Source organism: Athene noctua, chromosome 2, assembly GCF_965140245.1.
Source record: "Athene noctua chromosome 2, bAthNoc1.hap1.1, whole genome shotgun sequence".
In the NCBI taxonomy this organism is placed as follows: domain Eukaryota; kingdom Metazoa; phylum Chordata; class Aves; order Strigiformes; family Strigidae; genus Athene; species Athene noctua.
The window spans coordinates 156,452,643-156,479,693 of record NC_134038.1 but is presented as its reverse complement, the minus strand read 5'-3'; the positions used below and the strand labels follow the sequence as shown (position 1 = coordinate 156,479,693).

Sequence of the window (27,051 nt, the reverse complement as noted above, 5' to 3'; positions counted from 1 at the left end):
AGCAAGCTTACTGATTTCAGTGAGACCATTGGCATAACTATATCTTGAACCAGCATACAGCCAATATCTCTGATTCAGGAAAGTGCTAATGCACGCTCTTATTTTTACATGTAATCAAGAAATCCCCCTAGCCTGATGTTAAGCAGAAGACTTTCACAGCACTGAATATCCATGAGGGAATACATGCTTTTTGCTACCAAGATGACATAAAAATCTAAGAGACAACTCAGCAAGCTGTCCTCATTTTCATGTATTCCAAATGTAAAAGAGATACATTAACGCATGGTTGCAACTCAGCATAGTTAAAAGTGGATTTGAATTACCTCAGGCTGTTCTCTCCTTGCTTACATCCACAGACAAAACCAAATTAGAGCAATGCAAGTTCATTAGGACTTTGCAGCTCTCCTATCACATTGAGTTTCTTTGTAAGTCAGCAACTCTTGTGACCTAGATGCAAAAGACCCAACAGCTGAGCTCAATTTGAAGACAAGCTGGACTGCAAGTGTGTAGGTTTTTGTCAGAAGCTGCTTTAAGGGATGGCTCTCACAGAAAGCTTGGAAGCACCTCAAGAGATCATCTAGTTGTCCCAAGGCAAGATTAGGTCAAATCACATTATTCTTCACTAATGCGTGTTCAACCTGTTCTTAAAGACTTCCAGTGGTAGACATTGCTCCTTATCTTCTCTAGTCGATCCAATGCTGTGCTTCACTATCCCTCTTCTTTGAATATCTTAGCTGTCTTGGGTAAATCTCCCTTGCTTTGATATATGCTATTAAAATAGAAATAAAATCCTATTAAATAAAAGCCCGCAGCAGATACTGAGAGGAATTTATTCCTTACTTCTTTACAGTCTTCATGCATTTGAAAACCTTATTGTACCTTTTCACAATCTTCTCCAGACTAAACAGACCTAATTCCTTTTCACTTTCTTCTTAAGCTGTTTCCTAGGTCTCTGTTTACTAACTTGGGGACCCTGAAACCCCATATTTTAGCCACTTTATTTGGGCTTTGGTGGCAAACCCAGCAATTTTTCTGAATATGATTGCAAGGCACTTTGAAAAAAGCAATTTGTGTAACTATATGCAAACTACAATTGTATTTAACTATAGTACAACTATCACTCCATACGGATCCAACGTTTAGACCGCTTTTTGCAGATGAGCAGCCCTATTGGATTCTGTGAGCTCCCAGGAAAATCCATCTCTGGTTCCACTGCACTCAGTGACTTGGTTAGAGGATAAACAACAGAAGCAGAAAGATTTGGCTAAGTAAGAATGATATATCAAAACACCCAATATTTTAATGAAAGAAACTGAATATCCACACATTTGCACTTCTGTACAATTTTTGTGATATATATATATAATTTTAAGCTGTTTACAAATAACATTTAATGCTTCAAATATTACATAATGTTGATATATTTCTAGCAGAAATAAATATATTGCACTTAAAAAGAAACTTCTCATTAGATGTTGCTTCATAGTTTATGTTCATAACTTCTTTTTCCATAAAAAGATTTCCCCCTACCCCCACCCCATACACACAAACACACACTTCAGTACATGGTGAATGTGCTCACGCAATGCATTATAAACAACAAAGTCAACACAGCAAACAGCAGAACTGTGGTACATTCTGTTAAAGAGGTTACATCCAGTTTTCTACCTTCCTTATTTTGAAACCAAATCTTTCCTCATGTTTCTGAAGGTACAATTTAAAAAAAAAAAAAATAAAAAAAGAGAAAAGAAAAGAAAAGAGAAGGTTGTTTAAATGTGCTAAAGGTAAAATACAGCAAACTGTATTTTTTGTCCTTAAACTATCATTAAAAGTTACTTCAGAGTTTACTTAAATCACTGCTTAGTTTTCTTTTAACAAGATAAAATAAAGAAAAAGAAGTTGTCATTTGATATACTAGAGACTATATGCAAGGACAGTTTATTACAGAATAATACATAAATCCTCCGGCCAGCAAGTAAGTGGTTAGTAAAGAAACCACATCTCCTGCAGCAAAAAATGGTCTGTAAGGAATAGTGAGAATAAGATCTCACTAAACCCCAAATTAATCTTGCTTTGAGTGAATGTCATCCCTCTGCAGATAATGAGTGTGAGCACTGTGGCCACAGCTCACTCCCAGATAAGGATCCCTAAGTGTTACATTGATCTCACTGTTGATTTTATCCCTTATCTAGGGGTAAATTACCACAATTTATATTAAGTTACAGTTTTGGAAAGCTCCCCAGATTTTTGCAATAATTTCCATTGATATTTCTTTTTCCCTATAGTACACACACATAAAGAGGCTGTAGTGCATAATCAAAGTTGCCAGCCCAAATGTTTTCAGTTTAAAAGACGTTCATTTTCAAATGCTGGCTAGTGCTTGCTGGATGTTGGAAGCAGCAACATCTTCTTATGCATACACGCTCATTCAGTGTCCTGGCCTCCATGGATAAAGCCTTCTGGGAAAAAATTTGCAATTGCATTTTGTAGATTGTACTACCAAGTATGTTAGCTATCCTACAACTTACCATCTCTGAACTCATCAAGAAGCATTTCCATTAGAAACTCTGTACCTTTATCCACTTGGTGTATGCTTGTTTGTCAGTTTATATCTAGAAGAGTACCACACAGTGGCACTGAAGTTTTGTCTTTGACAGTGCTTCAGGCTGTATAAAGCAACACTGCAAACCAAACAGCCAAATTCAAAATGTTTTTTATGTCTAGTTTCTCTCAGAGCTCCAAAAGTAGTACTAAAAAAAAAAAAAAAAAATCAGACAAATGCATCTAAATCAGCTTTGTTAGTTTTTGTGATGCCTTTGTTGGATTAAAGACCTGAGGCTGTTGTCTATCTATGGATAAAATGGTAATCCAGGAAACACCTAAAAGTACTTGTAACACTTTAGAGGATAATCTTATTTTCTTTGAAAAGCATATTCAGGCACGTTCTCTCCACCCTTCTTTTAAAAAACTCAACAACATAAACCAGCACCAGTTTGCTCAGCCAAGAGAGCTCATAAAGGTGAAGAGTACTTCTCATGGGATATAAAAATGTGAATTATACTGGAAAATAAACTCTCGATTATATTTGGCATTCCTAGACCATCTACCAGCAACAGATGTTCTGTCCTGAAAGTGATACAGTTTTGACAGGAGTACAGCAACTCCTTAAATAAATTATATTGAGTTGTTCTCAGAGTAGTACAGATAATTTTTTTTTAAGGAAAAGCGATTTCACTCTTTAACTGATTAATTACGAATTTACATTCATTTTCTTCCAATTGTGAAATCAGTGCTAAAGCTGATTTGTAGTGGGGTTTTAGTCTTTTCTATAGAGCTCCTATATTGTTGCTGTTGCTACAGTCACTGTTCTTACACTTTATTTTGAGGTGAGAATGTTGAATGAAATCCTGTCTCCATTGCAGTCAAGAAATTTGCATCTGACTTCAGTGGGGAGGGAATTTTATCCCTAGAATCACTCCCATGCTGCCCCTGCCCACAGGAAGGTGAGAGGGACATGGAGAAGAAACCTTGTGAGGTGGAAAGACCTCTTCATTGTGTGGCCTGTGGTTTCCTCAACCTCAACTCTACACAACAGGTTTTGGAGGTAGGATTTTGAGGGCAAAGAAGAGGAGGTGACAACTGGATATACCTACTGACCTTATTCCTGGGGAAGGCTCTCACAAGCTGCCTTTGTTCCCTTGCTTGGAAGCCGCACATGATTCTGCATTAGTGGGGAACCCAGTGGGTTTCTGATGCAAAGGAATTAAATGGTTGAAGAGCAGCATATGCCAGAGAGAAGCACTCGGAGGTATGAGCACACTGAGACTTGATCTGACTGGAAAAATCAAGCTGTGGATTTTGACAGATAGTTCTGTATCATCTACAGAATGAGGCTTCTCAGAAAGAATTTGGATGAGGAATTGGCCTTATCACATTTTTATACAGGGACAGTCTCCTGCCATAGTTTTTCAGATATGAATTACATTTTATTTGTAGTGAAAACCACTTATCTTTCATTTAATATTTTTTGTCAACGACGTTGTTGAAATCCAGTTTAATTCTTCAGGAAGACCCTGGAGAATTTTCTCTGAAACAGTATCAGGGGCATTTCTGCATGCCAAATAATGGTGCTTTCAGAACAGGGACTGGGACAGGACTAAAGAGATTGTACAGTTTATTTCTCCGAATTTGCTTCATGGAAGAAGGACAGGTCAATGTACGAGGAGTCTTTATGTGACTTGTCAAACATGCCTAAATCAGCCTACCTGTTCCAAACTTATTTCTGGAGTCGTGTAGAAGCTGCCGACTTACTTGACCATTTCCCAGTGGAAATATCAACATTAAAGCCACTGGCTTGAATTCTGAACCTAACCATATCTCCTGCAACTCCAGATAAGTTAATGAAGCTGCAGAAGGAAATAGATAAAAGACACAGAATTTCCTCACAGGCTTTAGTGCATGTCATCATAGGGCTTTCATACAACTCTAACAAAAGTCAAGCAACTGAAGGAGAGGGATTAAAATTTTCTTCCAATTCTCCCCTGAAATTCTCATTTCTGTAGTATCATATATATACTTGAAGAGTTACGTTGTTGTGGGGCCAGAATAATTTAATTTCCTGAAAAATAGAGGGTTTATATCAAAACAAGTCATAAGGAGACACAACCTTGCAACATGCACCTGTCAGGTGAATCTGATAGCCTGGAGCAAAATCTAATATTTGGGTACATCAAGCCAACTTCAGTGTCTGATACTAAGCCATTTAAATACTGCAGAGCTTGGCCTATTGTATTAATATATGGAACTCTTGTAGTATCTCTGAACTCAGAAAATGTAAATAAAGGTTCATTTTCATTCACATACAGAGCACAAAAGTTGCAAAATGCCTCAGGTCATTTTTTATCAGCAGGTCCAACAGTGAGTAAAGGGAAATTAGAACAATACTGCAGATAGCTGAGGTAATTGAAATAGCCAATTTGACAAGATTTTAAATTCAGCTACTGGGAAATACATAAAGATGGCCCTTATCTGTGGAATGCAAGTACTGACCTACAGTAGAAACTCGGAAAAGCCTGGGAGGTTGTCACTGCTCTGTGTGATGGGGCATGTAAGATGAGGCAATGAGACAAAAAAAGGCATGTCACTTGCCTTGCACTTCACAGAGATGGGAAGTATGTGACTCAGTGTGCTGCACGCGACTTCTTACCATATGATACAAACACACACTGGTCAAAAGTAGAGAATAGTGCCAAAGAAGTCTGTATTCCACTCTGTGTTCCAGCTCCATACAAATCTTTAATATATGAGATTGGATTGCTAGTTCTTTTTTATCAGTAAATGTGTTATCATCTATAACTTGGATGCAACTCTACACAGAAACTCTGTGTTGACTTCTTATTTACAGTGAAATCCCAGCTCCTGCCACACAGAAAGCCAGCATCATACTGGTAGTCTTTTCAGCAGTGCAAAGGACTCATGCTAGCTCTCTGCAGAGAGGTCATTTTTCTTTATACCTCTTCAGTTCCTCCGTTGCATCAGACATAACATACTAGAAAAAGTGGACAGTACTTTGAATAAAATCACTAATTACTAACTGAAAAAAGGCAGATATGAACTAAAAAGTCACATGTGAAGTTTTGCACTGACATTTTCCCGAGGAAACTCCACCATTCTACTGGGACATGGAAAAACAGACAGCACAGCCCTCATTTACCTGGCCAAAGAGCTTGTATAACAACAGCCATGACCAAACCCGAGAAAATCAGAAGTAGAAGGACACTCCAATGCCACTCATCTTATACCAGTCCATTGATTATTTTTTTTTTTCTGGAGAGTCTATAGACTGATCTAGCCTGAAATTCAGTTAACTTGATACACATTTGCAGCTAGAAGCAGGTCTTCAGTGTCGAGTGCAGTAGCAAAGAAGAACTGATTTAAAGATTTGACATCTTGGGTTTCTAAGTTTAAGTAACAGATTTTCCCAAATCAGCATTTTCCTTCATCATACCTTAATAGACAGTTAAACTGCTCCTCCTAGGATATAGGACAAACTTATTTTCAGACTGAAGGACAGAATACATCATTACTGCTACAGTCCTGTAACACAGTTCTTTTTTGGAACTGATAAGTGTTTTGTGAAAGAAACAAAGAAAGAAAGAAAGATTTGTTAACAATTTTCTCTTTGGAATTATAGTAGCAACTAAGAAATACTGCTTTTGGTGAATATAAGCCAGTCATTTAAAAAGGACGGTGGTCTTCTCCACTTTGTCCCATTCCCAGCAAATGTGTGCTGAGAGAGCCTAGAACATGCTCAAAGTTATAGAAATACATTTTTCTGTTTAGATGCTCATCGGTCACAAGAAGAGATGAAGATGAGTAAAGAGTAGTATTGCCTTTTTCAGAATTTTTCTAGCGTATGAAAAAAGACCTATACACAATTAATTTGTACACTGCTGCATAAACGTAATCTCTTTCCCCTAGGAATAATGCACCTTTGGAACAAACTGTATGTGACCAAAAATCCTGGGAACTTTGGGATCCATTTCAGCTGTGTTACAGATAGATCTGTGAGCAGCTTCAGGCTGCATGCTCTCTTCTTGTGATCCCTCCACAGAGGAATCTATATCCATAATGCATTATCTTAGCTGGTTTGTTATGAGTTCAGAACTCCTGCCACAGGCCTTTCAGGAAGGTCCCTTGTATTTTTCATACCAAACTCGCACATTTAATATCTCGTGTTTCTCTTGGCTTACGTCACTCATACAAACGGTGTCATCACTGCGGAGGAGTGACGCAGTCCCTGGATAGCTGCGTAAGGACCCTGCTGAAAATAATGGTGGTACCTAGGCATGTGGAAGGAAGGGAAAGTGGGGCCACTACCTTGCATGGAGCTGGCTATAGCAGAGGGTGTAAGAGGCATTCCCAGGCGGCTGTACGGAGGCAGAGATCCTTGGATTGGATGAGGAATGGGTGTAGCTATGGATGCAGTGCTGGTACCCAGGGCACTCAAAGACTGTGGATGCTGAAATCCAGGAAAACTGGTTGAGGAGGATACCCAGGAACTGAGGGACAGGTTATCAGATGTTGTAAAGGCTGATCCTGCAAGCAAAGAGAAAGAACACCTGGTGTTTGCACTGCAACGCGCAAAGCTGGAAAAATAGCAAAAAGGAAGAAATCTTCACAGCAAGACTGATTTTAATGACAAGTTGTCATTGGAAATACTTCCCAAATACTTCCCTCTCATCTTTCTTTGTATTATTATTTGCCAGTTGCTGTCCTTTATCACTACATCTTAGACAAATTTCCATTTTAAGAAGCTGGTTGTAGTGGCTTGAACAGTAAAATCAGTTTTGCATGTTGGATATTTTTGGTATTAAACACTGAAGAACCTTGTAATGCTGCCACTAAACATTAAAGCATCTACTCTGATGTGGAATCTAAGTGCATTACACCCCTCTTTTGAAGACATGTTTGTAGATTTTTACATCAGATCCTCAGTAGAACTGGCTATTTTTTGCTAAAATTTCAGTCTGGCAAAAATGCAGGAAAAAGTAATTTGCACTACAAGTTCCACACCCCAACCCCCCCCACCCCCTTTTTTTTTTTTTTTTATCCCAGTAAAACTTGTCAACACTGCATCTATTCACTCAATCTTACTTTTTCAGAAACACAGACCAAAATTCTACAATGTCAAAACATTTTTGATTTTTCCAGCTGTGTACAGTGGTCTAACGAAAAACACTACTGTTAAATCATAGGAAGAGATGCAGGGTTTTAAGTGAAATGCAACAAAAATATTAAAAACTTTCTCTTGGGGCAATTATCTACCTTTGATCAAATGGAATTGTTTTCTTTGATTTTTTTTTAATCTGGAAAGTTCCAAAAATTATTTTCACAAACCTTCCACCTCTAAAACACTTTTTCTCTGACAACTGCAGAATCATTAAAAAAAAAAGGAAAAATGGTTTTTAAAATTTAAACTACTTATTTTGACAGTAAAATTTTGTGGAAACATTGAATAATTTGTTTGTATAATTATACATGGTCATTTTCAAACAATCTGGTGACAATGTTGCCCTTCACTTCTGCAGTTCCTCTATGCGTCGGATCATCATCAGGTGTCTGATTTCTAGAAATGGGAAATACAATAAAATCCTATAAATTCTTAAATTTTATTCCTATTCAAACAATAATGCAGCTTATGTCCCTTCTGTATTTTTTTTCTTGTCCAACTTCATCCATTGAGAAAATGTCTCTTACTTTAAGAAATGAATCTATGGGCAAGAATATCTGATAAAATATAATTTCAAGCCAATATTGCAAAACATTCTGAAACAACAAATTTGACAACAGGTATTAGTTTTGTAAATCTGATTCTAGAAAATATGTTCATCCAAATTGTGCAAAGAAAAAATATGAAGGCATCTATCTGTCAAGGAAAACTTATTGAATACTAACCAATCATAGGCACATATTCAAAACAAAGCTATAAGCAAACAAGAATAGAAAGAAAAACGCAAAATATTATTTTCTTAAAATCACAAATCTCTTTAGGGATATATTCTCAAAACAGAGCTGCTCATGATTAATTCCTCCTCTGCTTAATGAAACAAGGAAAAAGGCCTAGTAACAGGAAAGAGAAATTGTGTCAATTCAGCACTAGAAACAGACTTGAACCCAATCCTGGCCCTACCATTGAACCAAATCCTAACTGCTGGGAAGTTTGGATCCAGAGCCAAACTCTAACGATAACACTATACTGATAGACCAGAGCAAATCCTGTTACAACGCAGCGGATATCTGAACGTTATTGCACTACAGGGAAAGTGGGATGCGAATCTGGGTTTGCCTAGAAGGTTTACATTTGGCTCCGTTCCAGGTGGCGACTATGAATCCTGTGTGTGGATACTGGAGCACAGACATCCAGACATTATACATTAAAGAGTTTTAATTGGATTTATATATTTCATATCTGTTAATTCCTTTGAAAACCGGCTGCTTATGATAAATATACTACTGAAGGCTAGCCGCTTCCATCTTTAGATGGCTGAAATTGCCTGAGCTGAGAATGCTCTGGGTGGGTGCTGAAGTAATTAGAGATAAATAGCAGTGACAGACTTCCTTTGTTCTACATAGAATAAAGTATATGACTCCTTCTCATGATCAGAGGTATGGAACACCTATCCTATGAAGAAAGACTGAGATGGTTGGGGTTGTTCAGCCTGGAGAATGCTCCAGGGAGACCTGATAGTGGCCTTCCGGTACTTAAAGGGGGCCTATAAGAAAGGTGGGGACAAACTTTTTAGCAGGACATCTTGCAATAGGACAAGGGGTAATGGTTTTAAACTAAAAGAGGGTAGATTTAGACCAGCTATAAGGAAGAAATTTTTTACAATGAGGGTGGTGAAACACTGGAACATGTTGCCCAGAGAGGTGGTAGATGCCCCATCCCTGGACACATCCAAGGCCAGGTTGGATGGGGCTCTGAGCAACCTAATCTAGTTGAAGATGTCCCTGCTCATTGCAGGGGGGTTGGACTAGATGGCCTTTAAAAAACCCTTCCAACACAAACTATTCTATGATTCTGTAATTCTCATGAGGAACATCCATAAGCGCCCTTTCCTCCAACTGCAGTGGTCTCTAATTGCAACTTAGTACTCCAAAAAGTCTCACATACCACATTTGGCAGCGCCAAAAAATGTGCCATAGTAATTCTGAGGCAGCCGAGGCCTCAGAGAGCCTGTAACACACACCACCCAGCAACATGTATGTATTTGGCTGTCAACTCTCATACGTATGGAAGGGCATCCCTCAATTTTGCATGCAAGGTAATTTTAAAAAGCATCAGAAAAAATGAAAACATCTGAGAGTTTCAATAAGACCATTATTTGTCTCCTCACATCTTGGAGGACTTTTCCTTATTTAAGGACACCAGACCTAAACAGAGAGTGAAGGCAGTACCAGTTATTCATCTGCAAGAGCAGTATGTTTTACCCTCTGTGCATGCCTTTGGTTGCCCAGAACAATCACATCCTATGCCAGCATATGGCTCCCAGATTAGAAAAAAGCTGGTTGCCACAACTCGTCATCTTCCTCGCTTACTCATTTGCCACATTGTGAGCAAATGCAGAACTGTACATCAAGAACAGGATATATTTTACATAAAATTAATTGTAATAAACTTTTCTTTCCTCTTATGACACCTTCCTAGGGATTCTCTTCAAATGAGAAAGACTTTAATGGCCAGCTCTCATACTGAGGTTCACCTTATTCACTTTGTCACTCCCAGAGGAGGACATCATAACAGGGAGAAATTTAATTCTTGGAGAGAGGGTGCCTTGCTCCAAGCACTTCTGACAAGGTGAAATTTAACACTTCAACAATAACTGGCCTAAAATCTAAGCTGACATGAAGCAAGGTAATCCGCCAGAAGTATGTGAAAAGATGGCATCATATCAGCGGAGGAGCTGCTTCAGAAACTCCACAATCTAAGGAACTAGTCTTAGAATAGAGATGTATGAACAAGCTCACCTAATCACATTTTGCTGAAGAGCAACTTGTGGTTAAAAATAAGTGTGTTTTCCCTGCACAAGTCCGAAGAGCTTATGACCAGAAATAATGCTCTTATCTTAGCAACACTGTATGAAGTTAGAGGACAAGACAAGGGCACTGCCAGTCGGAAGGCAGATAGAACTGCTTTACCTCAAGTGGCTGTTGCATATCAGGCGGGTCACAAAGTCAACATGCAAAGTATAATGCAACACAAGTTTATGCTAGTCAACGATCTCACAGGACGGATTTGAGATCTATTTCCAGTGACAAATTATGACAGATGCAATTTGTCCAGCAAGTATACCCACAAAGAACAACTCTGTCTTGCTACTACTTTTGCGACTGCTAAAGTAGACAAATTTGAGGTGAATTGCCTCAGCAGGAAAAGCACCTTTTAGAGACCAAGAGATAGTAATTAAACATCAGTTTTCCAGGGAGCTATGGACTTTTATTCCTGTAGAGGCAAAGCAGGTTAACCACAGCATGGTTGAAGATGGTCAGAACCAAGTCCTCTGTTCACAGAAGGCTGGAGGGGCAGCAAATGCCACATCTACACAGTACTTTACAAATGGTGCTGAGCCCCAGCTAATAAGTCCTGCCCAGGGAGGCAGGACCTGGGGAGTGTTAGCTTGTTCTCAGCACCACCGTAATGAAGTTGCCTGGTTTTCAGCCATCTTGAAGAGGAAGCAGAGACAGTTCTGTGCTGATGACAAGGGCTGTATAGGCATCTCTAGAGCTCCCTCCTGAACTATCCACCCACACCAGTGCCATGGGCATATCAGATATCCAGAAGAGCCATAAGGTAAGAAGTATTCTTCTTCATTATAGGACTTCATGGCAGAGAGGTACAGCAGAGAAATGCTTCAGAGTACCACAGTACTGACTGTGGTCCTCCTTTTCTCAAGCATAACTAGGTCACCGTAATTTACCTCATGAGCAAATTTTCCTACCTCTACTTTGTGTTGCCTGGCTGTCATCTCCAAGATCTTCTTCTCCTCCATAGGTTCGAATGGGGGATCGGGCATAGGAATGTTTTTGGATAAGGCTCTCCACGCTTTCTCTGTGAAAGGAAACAACCTACTGTATCAATAATATTATAAAGAGCCTCCTAATTCATTAAGTTAAATACAATGAACATGCTGTCTTTTCCCTGTTCAGACCACAGATTTCTCACACAGAATCTCCAAAATTACCTGACAAAAGAGTTACCTCATAGCATGTCACTGGAAATGCCGAATTTGGCCTGCAGTGTTTTAATATTGCTGGTCATCTCTTACCTGTGTGGTACTGCTTCTTCAGCAAAATAGCGTGAACTTCCCACCACATTTCCTGGTCTATGGATCGTGAATATAAGACCAGCACTCTTCATAGATTTGAAAACACAAGCTCTGGGGTTATTTGTGCTGGGTGATCAGTCTGGGTTCAAAGAGGCACCTGTGGTCCACCTCCTTTCGAACAAGCTTTCACACCACACAAGACCACCTCATTTAGCCCTCTCCAATTTTTTTTTAAATCAGGGGCAAGAAATAGATGTGTCCAGAAACAGCTCAGCTCTAACCATGCTCTCTCAGCATCAGAGTTGAGGCCAGTTCATAGCAGGAAGTCTACAGATACTACCGATCTCGTGCCACCTCTATTCTGGGAGGTTAGACGTGCCTGCCAGGCCCCCGCCTTGCTGGTGGCACAAAGCACTGAAGTCACCCAAACAATTTTTAAATAGAAGGAAGGCATATCTTCATGATAAGCCATAACAGTTTGTAAGGAAGATCCAACCTTACACATTCCCAGCGTGTTTCCATGTAAGTAGGTGGCATTATACCAAAGATGAATATGACTGAGGCACATTTCCAAAATGGTTTTGACCTTCTGTTCTCATTTAAGAAATCTAGGCATTGAAAGCTGTTTAAATCCACTGCTCGGTGAAGGTTTGGTCTGAATTTACCATTTTGCCATTCATACTTGCTAATGCCCTTCGTTCAGACAGCGTGGCTGTTGCAGAAATTCCAAGGAAAAATATTTTCCAAGTAACACAATAAATCACAATGGCACATGTTTTCCTTTCCTACAGAAAGCCCATTATGGTCATTTTGTCCTTGGTCTATCACTGGCATCATTACTTATGCTAGTCTCCTCAGAAAAAAATAAATAAAAAGGGGATCTTATCAAAGTGATTTACTTGTGTCAGGCTTGGAAGTGGACTGAAAGCAATGGCAGTTCCTACATAGAGGATGATATAATTGAATTACTGCCTTTTAAGTGATTGAAAACAGTGGGCATATCGGGACTATCTCGAAGAAGATTTTACAAAGAAAAAGACAGATGGCATTGTTTACATTATGTGCTGAATGCCTCTTGAAACTTTTTTTTTCTGAAGCAGAATGTGAAATGCAAAGAATTTTACTTAGCCAGAAAGACTATCTCAGATGAGTACAGAATAACAGAATAACAAATTAGACCAGTGTTGTCTGAGTGATTTAGATACCAGTCTATAAACATATTCATAACCAAAGAATTACTAATCTTTAAAGGTCTGAAAAATAAATATGATTCAGGTGATTGTCTGTATTGTCTCTATTGACTTTATTTTTAGTAAAGGTTTGCTTATAACAATGGACATTACAGTATGTAATAAGATCCTGATGCAACAGAAACAATGCAGGCTCTAGTTTTAGTGCAGTGGGCCAAATTAATCTCTAAAACACTGGATCCAATGGTGGTTTGGGGATAAACTCACCCCAATAAATTTACATTTGAATTACCTAGAGGGATTTAAAGCTAAATCAAATGCCCACAATTATTGCAGACTAAATTCTTTCCAGATGGGTTTGTATGCTAGACAGAGAACTCTATTATTCTATATGGTTGTCTTCTTTTAAAGGAAAAAGAGATGACTTTTTAGTGAACCCTGAATCTGCAAAGTTTGAAACCAGGGAACTATGTGGTAGGTTTATTTATTTATTTTTAATGTTGTAATGTTGCAGGTAATATGCTAAAGGTTTTAGAAGATTAATCTCATTCATTGGCACAAGACGCAAAGTTTTTTATGGCAGAAGGAACACTCTAACAAGGAAATCTGGATCAGGGGAAACAGCTAATTTCACAGAAGCCATTCCTTTTGTGCAACTGGGATTTAACATTCAAAACTGTATATGCTTATCTTGCCTAACCCTGTTGGTGGTTTATGCTATAATCACAACACGCCTATTCAATTTTTCGTTTTAGGGGTTGTGGCTGTGATTCACACCATGAGTACAAAGCATTGAGATTCGCACCAGAATTTAGGCACCTGGCCCCCACAGCCTTCAGGTGGACACTCTTCTTTCCACATACAACACATGCTGTATATAAACCTCCAAACAGACCTATGAAATGCAAAGGCTAAGCAGGAAACCACCTAAGCATGCAAAAGGAAACAAAGAAAAACAAGAAGTGGTATATTTTCTCCACTCATGAAATACATCTCTGAGTTATCCCACCATGCACTGTTTCTTCCACCTAGAAAAACAAGAGCTAAAGTCTGCACTCACGTCTCCCCCATCCCGGACCTAAGTTAAGTGATAATCTTTCCTTCCCTTTGTGTTTCAAAGGAAAGGGGTGGTGGTCTCTGCATCATGCACAAATATTTCATGCTCGGAGAACACCACCCAGACATCAGATCTTCTTGAGTAAAAAAGGAGTTAAAACTCATCTAATCTATGGAAACATGTGGAGTTTCCCACGTAGACTGGGAAGAGGAGGCCAGTCTCCTCCACCCTTTAAAGACAGAGGTAGGTGCTTTAGGACTTTCTCCAAGGTAGATATATAAAAGGAAGCAAAACTTAAACAACAAAATGTAAGTGCCTGTGAAATCTAGTTCAAAATGCAGGAACAAAGCTGGAAATCTGGAACACAGGATCCTGCTTATACCCTTTTTTCAACCAGAGCTAAAAGGATTTAAATCTCAAAATCTTCCTGAAAATTCTGTTTATGGAAGTGTGAACTGTTTAGGATATCCAGAATATGGTGCTCTGTAGAGTGGACCAGTAAACTAATTTTTTTTAAATCCCAAAACATTATAATAATAATAATAATAATACTGCTACTAAGAGGGAAAGATACTAATTTAAACCTCTGGCTTTATAGTTCTGTATGCAACATCTTCAGATACTTCAAGATATCTCAAGGTTCAGAGAATTTATGGAAATAATTTTTTAAATTACTGGAATGATGAATCAATATTTGCTATTTTATGATTCTTCTCGATAAAAAAAAAACAAAACAACGAGCAAGAAGGGTACGGTGGAGTTGTTTTAAAGCTTTCCTTTAGTATTTCTCAGAGCTCATCCACACTAAAGTGGCTGAAGTGACTTCAAGTTACTCAATGCTCAGCTTCTGTACTTCTGGTACGTTGTCATCAGATACTTGTTATCTAATACTTGAACCTAACAATTTTTACCTTTTAATGTATCTTAGAACTCCATAGTTTCTTCTATTAGCAATAAATTAGCAATAAACTTTGTTTTGAGAGGTCACAAGCTGCCAGCTGGATAAAGGAAAGATGTCTTTTTTCTGTCAAACTCTTTTGTGTGGTCTACCAATAATTTTCCGTCTTCTAGACTGCCCTTCAACACACAGATATCTTGTAAATACCCAGAGGAGGGGAAAAACACATGTACAGGCATCATATATTACTATGATTAAGCTGTGCTATGTGTACAACTGGATAATAGTAGCAGATGACAGGCTGGAGCAGAGCAAGTTAGGGGCTGAAGCTGTTTGAGAAAATGAAGAAGGAACCAGGTGCCAAATGGAGAGGAAAAACCTCAGCTTGTTTTGGCTAGCACACCCACAGAGAAGATACTGAGGCAGGACAGATGTAAGGAGAGGTAATAGGGAAAAGGAGCTCAGGCTGATCCGAATAAGCTGCATTCTAACAGAAGCACCTCTTAAGCCCAGCTCTGTCAATAAACCTCTGCTTATTATGAATGAAGCACTTCTCTCCTTTGGGCAGGAAATAGAACAGCAGATTTTGAACCAGGAATCGAAGGAAGTGAAAGGTTGGAGAATTTATCAATTAGCAAAGTTTTAGGGTGCACAGGGTGCATCTTGCCATTCTGCAGGTTTTAACCTCTTGACTGAACATTTCACTCTTGTCCCTGCTGGCAACTGATTCCAAAAACTAAACCTCCAGCTACGGACGCTTTGTGTCTTGCAGCTACAAACTGAATCTTTGGCCTTGCTTATTTAACAGTGCCCTGTACATACAGAGTAGTCGCAGAGGATCAAAAGCAGATAGGAAAATCCTGATGTAGCTGACAAATGATTCAGGAACACTCTACAGACTAAACCCAAGATCTAGCCATGAATATGAACTGGGAGATGGCAGAAAACAAAGCTGACTTGGGAAGCAGCTGAGGAGCGAGGCCCTGCATGAGGATGCTCACTTCCTTTTGCTGTCAACCCAGATTACAGAAATTCTCTTGGGAGACGGTAAAGTCCCAGATTACCCCGAGCAGGATCTTTAATCAAGATGAAAGAACAGTGCTTCTTTGTAGGTGGAAGCAGGCATCTCTTTGATGCTTCTTTGTGTCATTTTTTCTTCTCCTTTTGCAGTTACTCCGCTTCAGCTGTGCATTCACAGCAGCCTGATGATCCCCATGATCCTGATTCTGAAGCGCATGACCACAAACCCTGATGATATGGAAGAGGGCTCACCTGGCCAGAGGGCACTGTCACCACTGATGCTGTTATGTGGCTGCATGCACCTGAAGCTATGGGTTTTCCTGAATCTGGCAGAGAGCACACCCAGGGGATGGAGACAGGAAGCCTGTCTTCTCCGTTTGGGATGAGGAGGCTTCAGGCAATATATCTGGGTTTGGCAGAAGGTGTTAGAAAAGCTAACCCAGAACTAGCTTGCTGGAGCCAGGCCTGGGTTAGTATCCATCTTAGATCCATGCTACAGCTCCAAAGAGGATGAAGTTGATGTAATAGGCAGCCACTCATTCCACTGGAAGCCAGGTTCAACCTCCTTTGAAGACAATGTGCCAAAGCCAGTCTGCAGTGAGAAAGAGCAGTGGCAGAGCCAGGCACTCTGAACTCATACCTTCTGCAGAAGGTACTGTCTCAGGAATGGCTACAAAAGGTACAAATTTCAGAGCAGAGTTAAGCAACCTGTTAGTGTTTTCTCTTTTTGCCCTTATTATCCAAGTGCTAGGTAACCAAAAAGGTAAGGATATCCTCAGAATCCGCTCCCAGTTCCTGGTGTCATGGGGTTTGTTATTTTGTTTTTTGTCTTTTTCTTTACAAGAAAAAGGCAATGTTAATTTAAAAATTTTTTTAAAAAATATAATTAAATAATAAGATTGACAACCATTACTTTGCTTTGCCATTCAGTTTAACACAAAGAAAAATACAGAACAGGATATAAAGTGTATGAATTATCAGTTTGCAGCCTGAATGACTTCTTTAGTTCTGCATTTCAAAGGTTTCCTTTTTTTGTAGCTGCCAGTTAGTATGTTTGGAAGAAAGCCCAGATAACAGAAGACATCAGAAGTGAGGTGAGGTGAAGACAGATGGAATAAATGGGCTGAGAAGGCTCAAAAATAAACTTGTCGGAACTTGCACTGTAGTAGAATTTTTTTTAAGGGAAAAGATGACTAATTTGTCTAAGACACAAGTGCTAAAAACAAGTCTGTAAAAAACCCCAAAACAAACAAACAAACAAACAAACAAATTAAAAAGAAAACAAAACCAAACCAAAACAAAACCCCAACACGTCAGGAGAAACAAATACAGTTCCATAACAGCAGCTAAGAATGAACAACAAACACTGTCAGAACCACTGTTCAGATATCACTCAGCCTTCATGTTCCCGTGGCTTTTAGTCACTATTTCACACATGCATAAACATACAGACATATTGATTTGCTACATATAGCTGCTTCTATACTGATAGATGAATATTACAGGATGACCATAGGAACCTAATTCAGCTCTGACACGGTACGGATCAAATATTTGACCAGAACAAAGTAGCTCTGTTCCACTGCTGTTGTGGTTTAACCCCAGCCAGCAACTAAGCTCCATACAGCCGCTCATTCATTCCCCCCATGGTGGGATGGGGGAGAGAATGAGAAGAGTAAAAGTGAAAAAACTCATGGGTTGAGATAAAGACAGTTTAATAAGTAAAACAAAAGCCATGCATGCAAGCAAAGTAAAACAAGGAATTCATTCACCAGTTCCCATAGGCAGGCAGGTGTTCAGCCATCTCTGGGGCTCCATCACTGATGACATCACATGCTGAGCATGACATCACATGGTATGGAATATCCTTTGATCAGTTGGGGTCAGCTCTCCTGGCTCTATCCCCTCCTAACATTTTGTGCTCCCCCAGCCTTGCTGGTGGGGTGGTATGAGGAGCAGAAAAGACCTTGACTCTGTGTAAGCACTGCTCAGCAATAACTAAAACATCCCTGAATCATCAACACTGTTTCTATCACAACTCCAAACCATAGCCCCATACCAGCTACTATAAAGAAAATTTACCCCAGCCAAAACCAGTACAACTACTTAGACTAAAACTGAACCAGTTCCAATGAGGGAAGAACCAGGGTCCATCAGACTACATTGGCTCACATGAACTGAAGTTTGATTTGGAACAAAATTTAATACAGAGCCACCAAACACTTTCACACAAATTCAAAACTATTGGCCAAATGTTGGATGGATGCAATACTCCAAGAATACATATGATTTTAAGAATGAAGGAAAATGAGAATTAAATTATGAAAAAGCTAGGTTTTGATGATTTCCGGGGAAAGAATAAATGTGTCTCCAAAGTGGTGTTTACTGGTACCCTCACAATAAAACATCTGGCTACTGATGGCAATTCTGCAAGACCTATAATATGCACGGAGGTGACATAGACTGTCTGAAGCCATGACATGGGAAAAGTCATGACACTTATGAAGGAGCATGAGTTTATTAAATATACCCACCCCACTTCTCTCAACTGCAAATAAAAATGAGAGAAACAGCTATCTTTATACAGGGAAAGGAAAAAAAAAAAAAAAAAAAAAAACAACCAACCAAACAAACAACAAAAAAAGACAAAATTACATTTCTCTTCTCTGACTTGGAAAATAGCACATGCAAAGTATGTCAAAGCTCTTTATCTTTTTTCACCAAATGTAGTGACACACTTAACTCTAACATAACCAACCCCACAGAGCTCCACTTCGCCCAGTGAGTGCAACCCTTTCTTTCTGACTGCCAGACAGAGGTGAGGACAGAGCAGTACTGTGAAACTGGGATTGAGGGAAGACCCTGGAAAACTTCTTCTGGCGTGGAAACCATGGGTCTGATCTGACGTCATCCTTTCCCCTTATGCACACAATAGACCTGCACCAGGTGAGTGGAAAACACTAGCAAAATAAAACTTTTTTATACTGTTTTGCACAAGTGAAAACATAGATAACAGAATACCTAAGTGGAAAATGAGCCAGGGTATGATTGCTTAAAATCCTGGGAAGTGAAGAAGTTTCATGGAGGGCTTTCGCTGGGAAAACAGAACAGTTGCCTGTCTACCAGTACGCAGAGGTGGAGGAACCAGATTTGAAGGGAATGCTTCAAGTGTCTAAATATAGACAAGGAGTGCTTTCTAGATGCCCTAAGATACCCATCTGCAGTGGTCTGGAAGGGATGATGCAGAAAACACAAACAATTCATCTACCCCTCTGTGGAGCAGCAGCTGGAGGCTGAAGCAACTGCAGCACATCTGGATTGCCACCAGATTCAGGCATTTAGGCCCCAGAGTGCCTGGTGTTCCTTCCTAAATTCAGGACTTCTTTCAACCTAAACATCGGAGATGACCTCCCATGGCTGGCTGCTGACATTCACAGACTAAGGACTAGCTGAGGATAAAAGATCACCTGGGGAGTTTGACTTGTTGGAGAATTATGACAAAGCCCTACTTAACCATGGACATGGGAGTAAGTCATAGAGAGTATATATTTCTGGCTGTTGGGGGCTCTCAAGAGTAAGGGAAGTTCTTCTATACCAGCAGTAAGCAGTGGGAATCAGGTGGAAGACACTCTGTGGGATGAGTAGGGAAGGGATGAAAGAGAGGTCTGCTGCAGAGAGCACATCATTAAGCATGGCTTTGACTGCTACTTCAACAGAGCAGTGCCCACATCCGAGCATCAGCATCCATTTCACTTACGGCCTTGTAAGCTGGTACAATGTATTTCCACATCTCAGACATGAAGTTTCTCAGGGGAAAATTCAGAATCTGATTACCATGCAAATCCAGCTGAGATGCCAGGATACAGCTCTCTTGCTTCTCTCATCCCCCAGTCCTTCCTTTCTTTGCCTAAAATTTACTTGGGTGTGCAGCCATACTTTGCCTCTTGAATTGCCTCTTTTCCATATTGTTTCTCTGCCTCCCAGAAGCATTATTAGTCTTGTGCAGATGGGTTTCCTCACTTAGGTCTCTTTAATAGTTACGAGTCCACAATGTGAACTTGCCTATCTCATACTGAATCAAATAGACAAGCAACGTTCAGATCATGATTATGATCTGTCATTTCTTGTTTGATCATTATTTTACAATTCACTAGTTCTGTTGACTCACACTCGAAATAATCACCTTTTTCACTGGATTGTTTGCACGATATTTAATTGCAATGGTTTTATTTATTTTTAAAAGGCTAATTCTTCACGACAACTGAAAAGATAATTTCAGGCTCAAGACAAAAAAATAAATCTGCTGGGTTCTGATTTTGCATCCTTCATGGCTTTGGCACTTTTTATTCCCTTAAAGCCTATCTTCAGAGTGAATTGCTCATTATAAAACCTGCACTGGCCCTCTTCACAAAGGTTACCATTAAAAAAGATCACACTCATCCACATTACTGCATTTGGCATCCCATAGTCAACACCACAGTATGTTAAGCTCCACATTCTGACAATAAATGTTCAGTTTTTCAATCACAACCAAAAAGGCTGTGGGAGCCTTTTTATAATAGAGGAAATGTAAATACCATGTAAAAAGATCAAAAGGTGAATCAGCAACTTATCTTAATCACAGTAGCCCCAGATAAAGTCTGCCCTGTTGCCATAAATAAATTACCAGAAGTAATGTATGGAAAGAGTTGATTGTGGAAGGAATCTCACATCCTACTGAAAATTCAATATATCACAAATTCAACAAAGATTTTTTCAGTAGTTAACAGCTTTGCATATATGTAGCTATGAGTACAAGGAAACCATTGTAAGGTATTTAGACAGGAACAAAAGAAAATACAGGCACTTCAATAGCTTTGCTGTTGCCTACCTCCTCTACCATTTGGCAAATTTCACTACCTTTACATACATTATTTTAACGCCAACACATATAATGCAAACAGATTTAATCCTAAAGGCATTTGCAGCTTGAATTTCCTGCATAAGGATCGTAAATCTAGAGTGGGAAGCCTGAAATCATTAAAGTCACATATATATAAAATCATATTCAATTAGGTTAAAAAAGTGCAATTTCTGTCATCATGTCATAAAAAGATGTGTTTTTCTCTCAGATCTACTATAAAGAAAAGCTCCCTATATTGTTACAGATAGAGGCTGTTTTCAATCAGTTACAAGGAGCAATCCAATTACTGGATGGTTTAGTGCAGTAACTGACTCCAGACTAATTTAATTTCTTTAGGTCTCTAAAGATCAATTGATCTGATTTGTTTCCCTCCCCAAAGGCTGTTTAGGAAAAAGCAGGCTTAAATACCTGGAAATGAAATACAAAGCTCTGTACACTTTCACACTACTTAGGTCATTCGGAAAAGCTGGAACTCACAATAAATGAGTGCTCTCTTGGCCCTAACATCACAGGATGCTTTGCAGGAGACCATTAGGATCACGGCACAGCGCCGCAGATTATGCATGCACGTGCTGTGTGCAGGCCTGCTGAGGAAGCAGTGCTTGGAAGGTATCTTTTACAGCTTCTAGAGAACCATTCAATTTCCAAGAGATGTGCAAATGTGCATTTGGCCTGCATAGTCTTTTCCCTGGCAAATGTTTTTCTCAGACACCCATCTTCTAGAAATAGCTGCGTTTCCAACTAGACTGAACAAGAGTCATGCTGTACTATTCAGTGTATCACCTACATCTTGTAATGCGTGTCCTGATGGACATCAAGCAGCAAATTCTTCCTGTTGTCATATCTCACTTTTCTATTTCTTTTGCTTTATATCAGATTTCTTTAAGCAATTTTGCTGGAGCTAAGATGAAATCTATAGAATCAGTGGGCACTTAGAGAATGACATTCTCATCTACCTGAATATTTTAATGCTGGAACTGAATAAAATCCTTGGTATTTCTGGGCCATATCAGATAACTTAGAAAATTCTAAAACTGTCTCTTACCAGCCCTCTTGTGTGTTACGTTTTTACTGTCTCATTACTTGATGTGTTGTGTAGCAGGTTGTTTTTTTAAATACTGTTGTTCTCTAACCAGGGCTAAGCTTTCCAGTTTAAATCAAAATAAGATCTTAACCAAACTTGGACTCTCAAATCCAAAGTTTTAATGTCATTTCAATACTTTTCACATTCTGTTTCTTGTATTTATTGTAGGTTTCACATTTGGCTACCTTATCTTTCATGGTAATGTTCATTCCTGGTCTAGGCTGTCTGTCTCAGGCTCTATTCTTACACTTATCAATAAACAAAAGGGCACTGCGGTTTATGCTCAGCATTTCTGACTCCATGCCATGTGCTGTTATAATAAGATGTCCTCTGGAAAAATTCCCTTCATATCCAGCACCATGATAGTCAGTTCATCTGCACAGAGGTAACTAAGTTTTTCTCCTTGCTTATCTATTCAGACGCTCTCAGCCCTTGCAAATCTGTCATTAGATGTCTCCTGTCTGTAAAACAAGGAAACTGAAATGCAAAAATCAAACTCTCTTCTCTTCCTACATGTCCTTTCTTGGCTATTTATTGCATGCAAACCTGAGCTTTGGACGTTGTTTACCTTAGTCCTCTGTCAAGACAGCAGGCATTTCATTTTAATGAAATCTGTTTCAGGTTTTTTTTTTCATTTTCAACAAAGACTTTCACGTAGGAAACAACTTTTAACAACTTTGCAAGTACGCACTGCAGTCTAGAACCTTGCTTTCCCCAAATTACTGTTCTTTTACCTAGTTGCTCAACAAACCACTAATGATCCAGTCACTAATAAGGGATAAAATATACCACTACTTCCCATCTATGGACCTGCTTAGACTGATGTACTTCTGAAATGCTGAAAAATTCTGAAAACACTTTCCCTAGCTGTATGGATGTGGCTTCACTGAACAGTTTGTCCCCTATACGCACCCGTGAAAGATGATTTACAGATACATCTGGGTATTCCCACACAGGAACCTGAAGGGTTTTGGCCTCTCCAAAATTTCTTTCATGATTATGTGCTCATAGGAAAATTTGGACATGCTATATCCATCTCCATGGAGTTCTCCTCCAGTTAAAGGACACAGGCAGCTTAATTTGCTTCATTTGCCAAACTATTTGACACGATATCATAAAAATGTGATGCTCTGGAGAGCTACCAAGAGATTGAAGATTATTTCCTACTCAACTGTGGGTTAATGCTTCTGTCCCTATGGCAGCAGTTGCTTATACTGAGCTGTACACACACAAAACTCAACAGTTTCCAGATAAAGCTTTCCCCTGATGCAGCCTACAGTACAATTTTGGTGAAACAAAAACGGCATTTTTGTCATCAGAGTGGGAGTTATGGGATTCGTCCTGATGGCAATAATTGTTGACTTCAGTGTCTGGGACTGTTGAAGTGTATTTTGGGAAGCTCCCCTCTCTCTTTTCCACTGTGTGGAGCAGTGGGGAGCTATAAAGATGTTTTTCACAGGACCACTGCCCTTGTTTCCCATTGACCCAATTCACAGCCCTCAATAGGATTAAATGGCATGATAAGAAAAAAGCTTTTCATTCTGAAGTTGTAAAACTGACCCTCTCCCCTCTTCAAGAAGCCCCCTGAGGAAGATGAATATATTGGTCCCAATTGGAACAGATGTCAAAACTCAAACCAGCTCTTTCTTCATAAAGTTTATAAGTATTTTTAAAGGAGGTGGAGGAGGCTTACTATATGCAACAAGATAACGTTAAAATGCACAGCTTCTCAGGAGTTGAAAGGATGCTTTTCCTACAAACTCTCTCTTTTCTTTATCTTATCTGCATGGAAAGTAAACAGAAAGTCCCCATTACCTCTCGATATCAGTGAGTCTGGAAGAGTCCCGGAATCCTTTAGCAAAAGGGTTGCTGTCAATTTTCAACTTGGTTATCTGCAAACACAGAAAAGAGCAATGCAACATGAATATAGTGTTCAGGTATTCCAGTGTACAAAGTGTTAATCAATCCATCCTCCTGACTTCACTGCTAATTTTATCCATGCTCCCTGTGTGTGTGCATTTGTGCTACTCTTGAGATGCTGCAAAGCTGGGGAAGCAAACCAAGGTGTATTATACATGTGGCAATGGAAAGAATGAAGGGCACAGTGGGCTCAGCCTTCATGTTACCCAGAGCAGGAGGAAACCACCCACATATAGCGTTACTGCTTCCAAATACTTTAACAGCACAAATCAGGTTGTCTTTTCCATGAGCAATGCACAGCACCCTGCTAGCATCTGAGCCTTGTTGGTGGAGCTGCACATCAACTAATGACTCCAAACTTGCAAGTCTGCCACTGCTTGCAGACTTAAAGAGGTTGCTTTAGTTCAGCACTACTTGGGTTTTTTTTTTAACTGGGATGCAAATGTTCTCAGCCAGACCTGCCACATCACATAGGGGCAGTTTAACTGTTTTTGCATGGAAAGAGGCTGAGGAAGGGAAGGAGCGGGAAAAAGTGTGGGGAGAACTCAGATTTAAGGTGACAGAGCCTGGCTCAAAGGAGCAACCCCATTAAAACTATCACAGTCCTGGAAAACTAGGGGTCTTACAACAAAAGACTCTCCTCCTTTCTTCAACTGTCGCTACAAATCTGCCCAGTGCATCCTGTCAGCCTTTCCATTCTGCCAGAGTAACCCACTGATCAGAGTCCCTCGGCCCCAAATCATCAGGGCTCCCTTTAACTTCGCAGTGAAACTTTTTAGGCATCGGTGGTAACATAGGGTCAGGCACTGTGTTTTTCTGGGAGCAGGAAAAAAATCCTCTATTGCCCTTGTGAAATTTTCTAGCTGTCCAAACAAATGAGATTTAGTGAATAAAACCTGAGACACCATCACAATATTCAGAGCTTCAAGCCATACTTCTTCCAATAATTAAAAATAAAATTGTAAGTGGGAGTTAGAGCTTGATGAGGGAAAACACAGGACCTGTCCTGTAAGGCAGTGAATGCCACCAACTCTAGCTGAAGCCCGTGAAAATCAACAGCTCTCAGCAGACTGAGCAGCTATGTCAGCCTGGTTTTCCTGAAAAAAACCCTGTATTGAATAGGCCACAACCTCATTTTTACTAGCTGGTCCTCGAGACTTGGAAAGAAAAAGGATCTTTTCCAAATCCTCAAACAATCAAATGTATTTCAAAATGGGGTGGATTTTCCTCCAAAATTTAAACAAAACAAAAAAAAAAAAAAAAAAAGAGGGCAACTGAACCCAACTTTTCATTCTGAGAAAGAAGTCTTCTGAGAGAGAAACACAAAGAGAGAAGGACAGGCTTACAAACACAAAACCTGAGTATTGAATTACTGGTCTGCAGCATATGAATGATGCACTGAGCAGCTGCCACCCACCTGCTCTGCCACCATGGGAAACACCCTGTACCCCTGGGCTGCTGCCTTCCCTGCCCAGCATTTCGGGTCCATACAGGGACAAGCTCTCTGGGGAAGGTCCTTGCTTTTAGGCACTATGTAGGAGGTGCTGCAGCTCACCAGTTGTTCCTATGGGCTGGTCACACAACATGGGACCTCAGTGCTGGCTGCGGGTTTGAGGCTGTCTCATCATGCAGGTATGACTGGTGGACACTACCCTGAACTCCAGTCTTGTCACAGGAACTTGCAACAGCGCAGCAAGGTAGTTTTAGTCTTGTTCTACTCCCAAGATACCCATAAGCTCTTGACTCATGGTGATGTTGCAAGGAGTGAGGGGTTAGTGCCTCACATACAGCGAACATTTTTATGGCAGCATTCTGAGAACTACCTTGAAAAAAGACAAGCTTTAACTAGTTCCATTGACTTAGATCACCAACACACTGAGCCAACTGCACTGCAGAATAATAAGGAGGTCTATTCATCTCTTGAGTGTATTTTCACCAATCAAACTTCCATTTTCCTAATATTAAAGATTTGGTATGACATCACAAGAGAAACTTTTTGTATCCACCGAAGCCAGATGAGACTCACAATCATTTATGACCATATTTTTCCTGAGAGACTGTCTCACAAACAATCAGAGAACATCTGCTAGAAAGCATTTTAAAATGAAATCTGACCTACAATTCAACTCTGTGGCAGTGGTTTGGCTGTTTAAATAAATGCATGCCCTTTAAATCTTAAATTATGAGATAGTTTGTTGAAAGTGTAATGTATTTAGCTTTTATCTAATAACCTCCAGAAATGTAATCAATCCCTCCTTAAAACAGTTCTGAAAGAAATGGCAAAAATGAAAAAAGGCTCCATTTTCATTAGTCATAAATAAAATGACAGCATCAACCTCTAGGGGTTCCGGAGATGTTCCATTGAGAAATTTTCCAGGACTCAATGTATGTGCTTTGAGAAGGTTAGTTTAGAAACATCTCTGGTGTAAATATCGTTGGCAAACACAAATCCATCCTACCAAAATAAATTCCAGGTTTAGCTGGTTTTGTGCCTGTTACTATTGTGCTGGTTTCTACAGAAAGTTACGTGGAAAAATCTAACTCCCTGTCCAAACATTATTCTTGAGATTGCCAGGTGCTAAATGCATTTTCTGCAGCATTCAGATACAAACCTGAGTTTAAAATCAATACGTTCTGATATTAAAGCCTTAAAGAGGGATGCAGGGTCTGTCATAAGGACCAGCTTAATATTACTACTATTATCTTCAGAGCTTCTTTGACCCCTAAACAGTAGTTTAATTTTACTCGTAGCATTTAGAAACTAATTACTTTTGCTTCATATTAAGAAATGCAGACTTCTTTAAATAATCCAGCAGGTACATTGACTCTGTGTTGCTGCCTGCGCACATGTTTGGACAGTACTTATATTTTTCTTAACTTGGGGGAATTAGAGAGGGAAAGAGGTGTTTTTCTGAAGTGCCATAGTCATTAAGCCCTTAAAGCACACTCCAAATTGCACTGAAGCCAACAACATATTTCCACTGACTTAAATATTAAAGCCCTATCCACTGTCAAGCAGAGCCTCTGCTCTCTGACTGTTTATATACTTCCTAAAATTACTCATTAGCAATCCATTGTTATGATCTCCTCCATTTTGTATATATTATTCACTGGCATGCAAATTGAAATTCAAACATCTGGATGTAATCTG

General features: G+C 39.6%; 1 protein-coding gene across 2 annotated transcripts in view; it reads right to left on the bottom strand.

The window, feature by feature from the left end:
* Positions 1–1,281: 1,281 nt before the first annotated feature.
* Positions 1,282–27,051, bottom strand: part of TBX20 (T-box transcription factor 20) — a 41,074-nt gene continuing 15,304 nt past the window's right edge. The window contains exons 6-9 of one of the 2 annotated variants that reach the window (XM_074900811.1): positions 23,796–23,872; positions 11,502–11,611; positions 6,880–7,098; positions 1,282–1,704 (exon numbers count right to left, since the gene is read on the bottom strand). In XM_074900811.1, coding sequence (XP_074756912.1) covers positions 1,697–1,704; positions 6,880–7,098; positions 11,502–11,611; positions 23,796–23,872 — 414 coding nt within the window. In that variant the 3' untranslated portion in view covers positions 1,282–1,696. Of the gene's footprint in view, positions 7,099–11,501; positions 11,612–23,795; positions 23,873–27,051 lie in introns of both variants that reach the window. The other variant, XM_074900810.1, reaches the window with a different exon arrangement.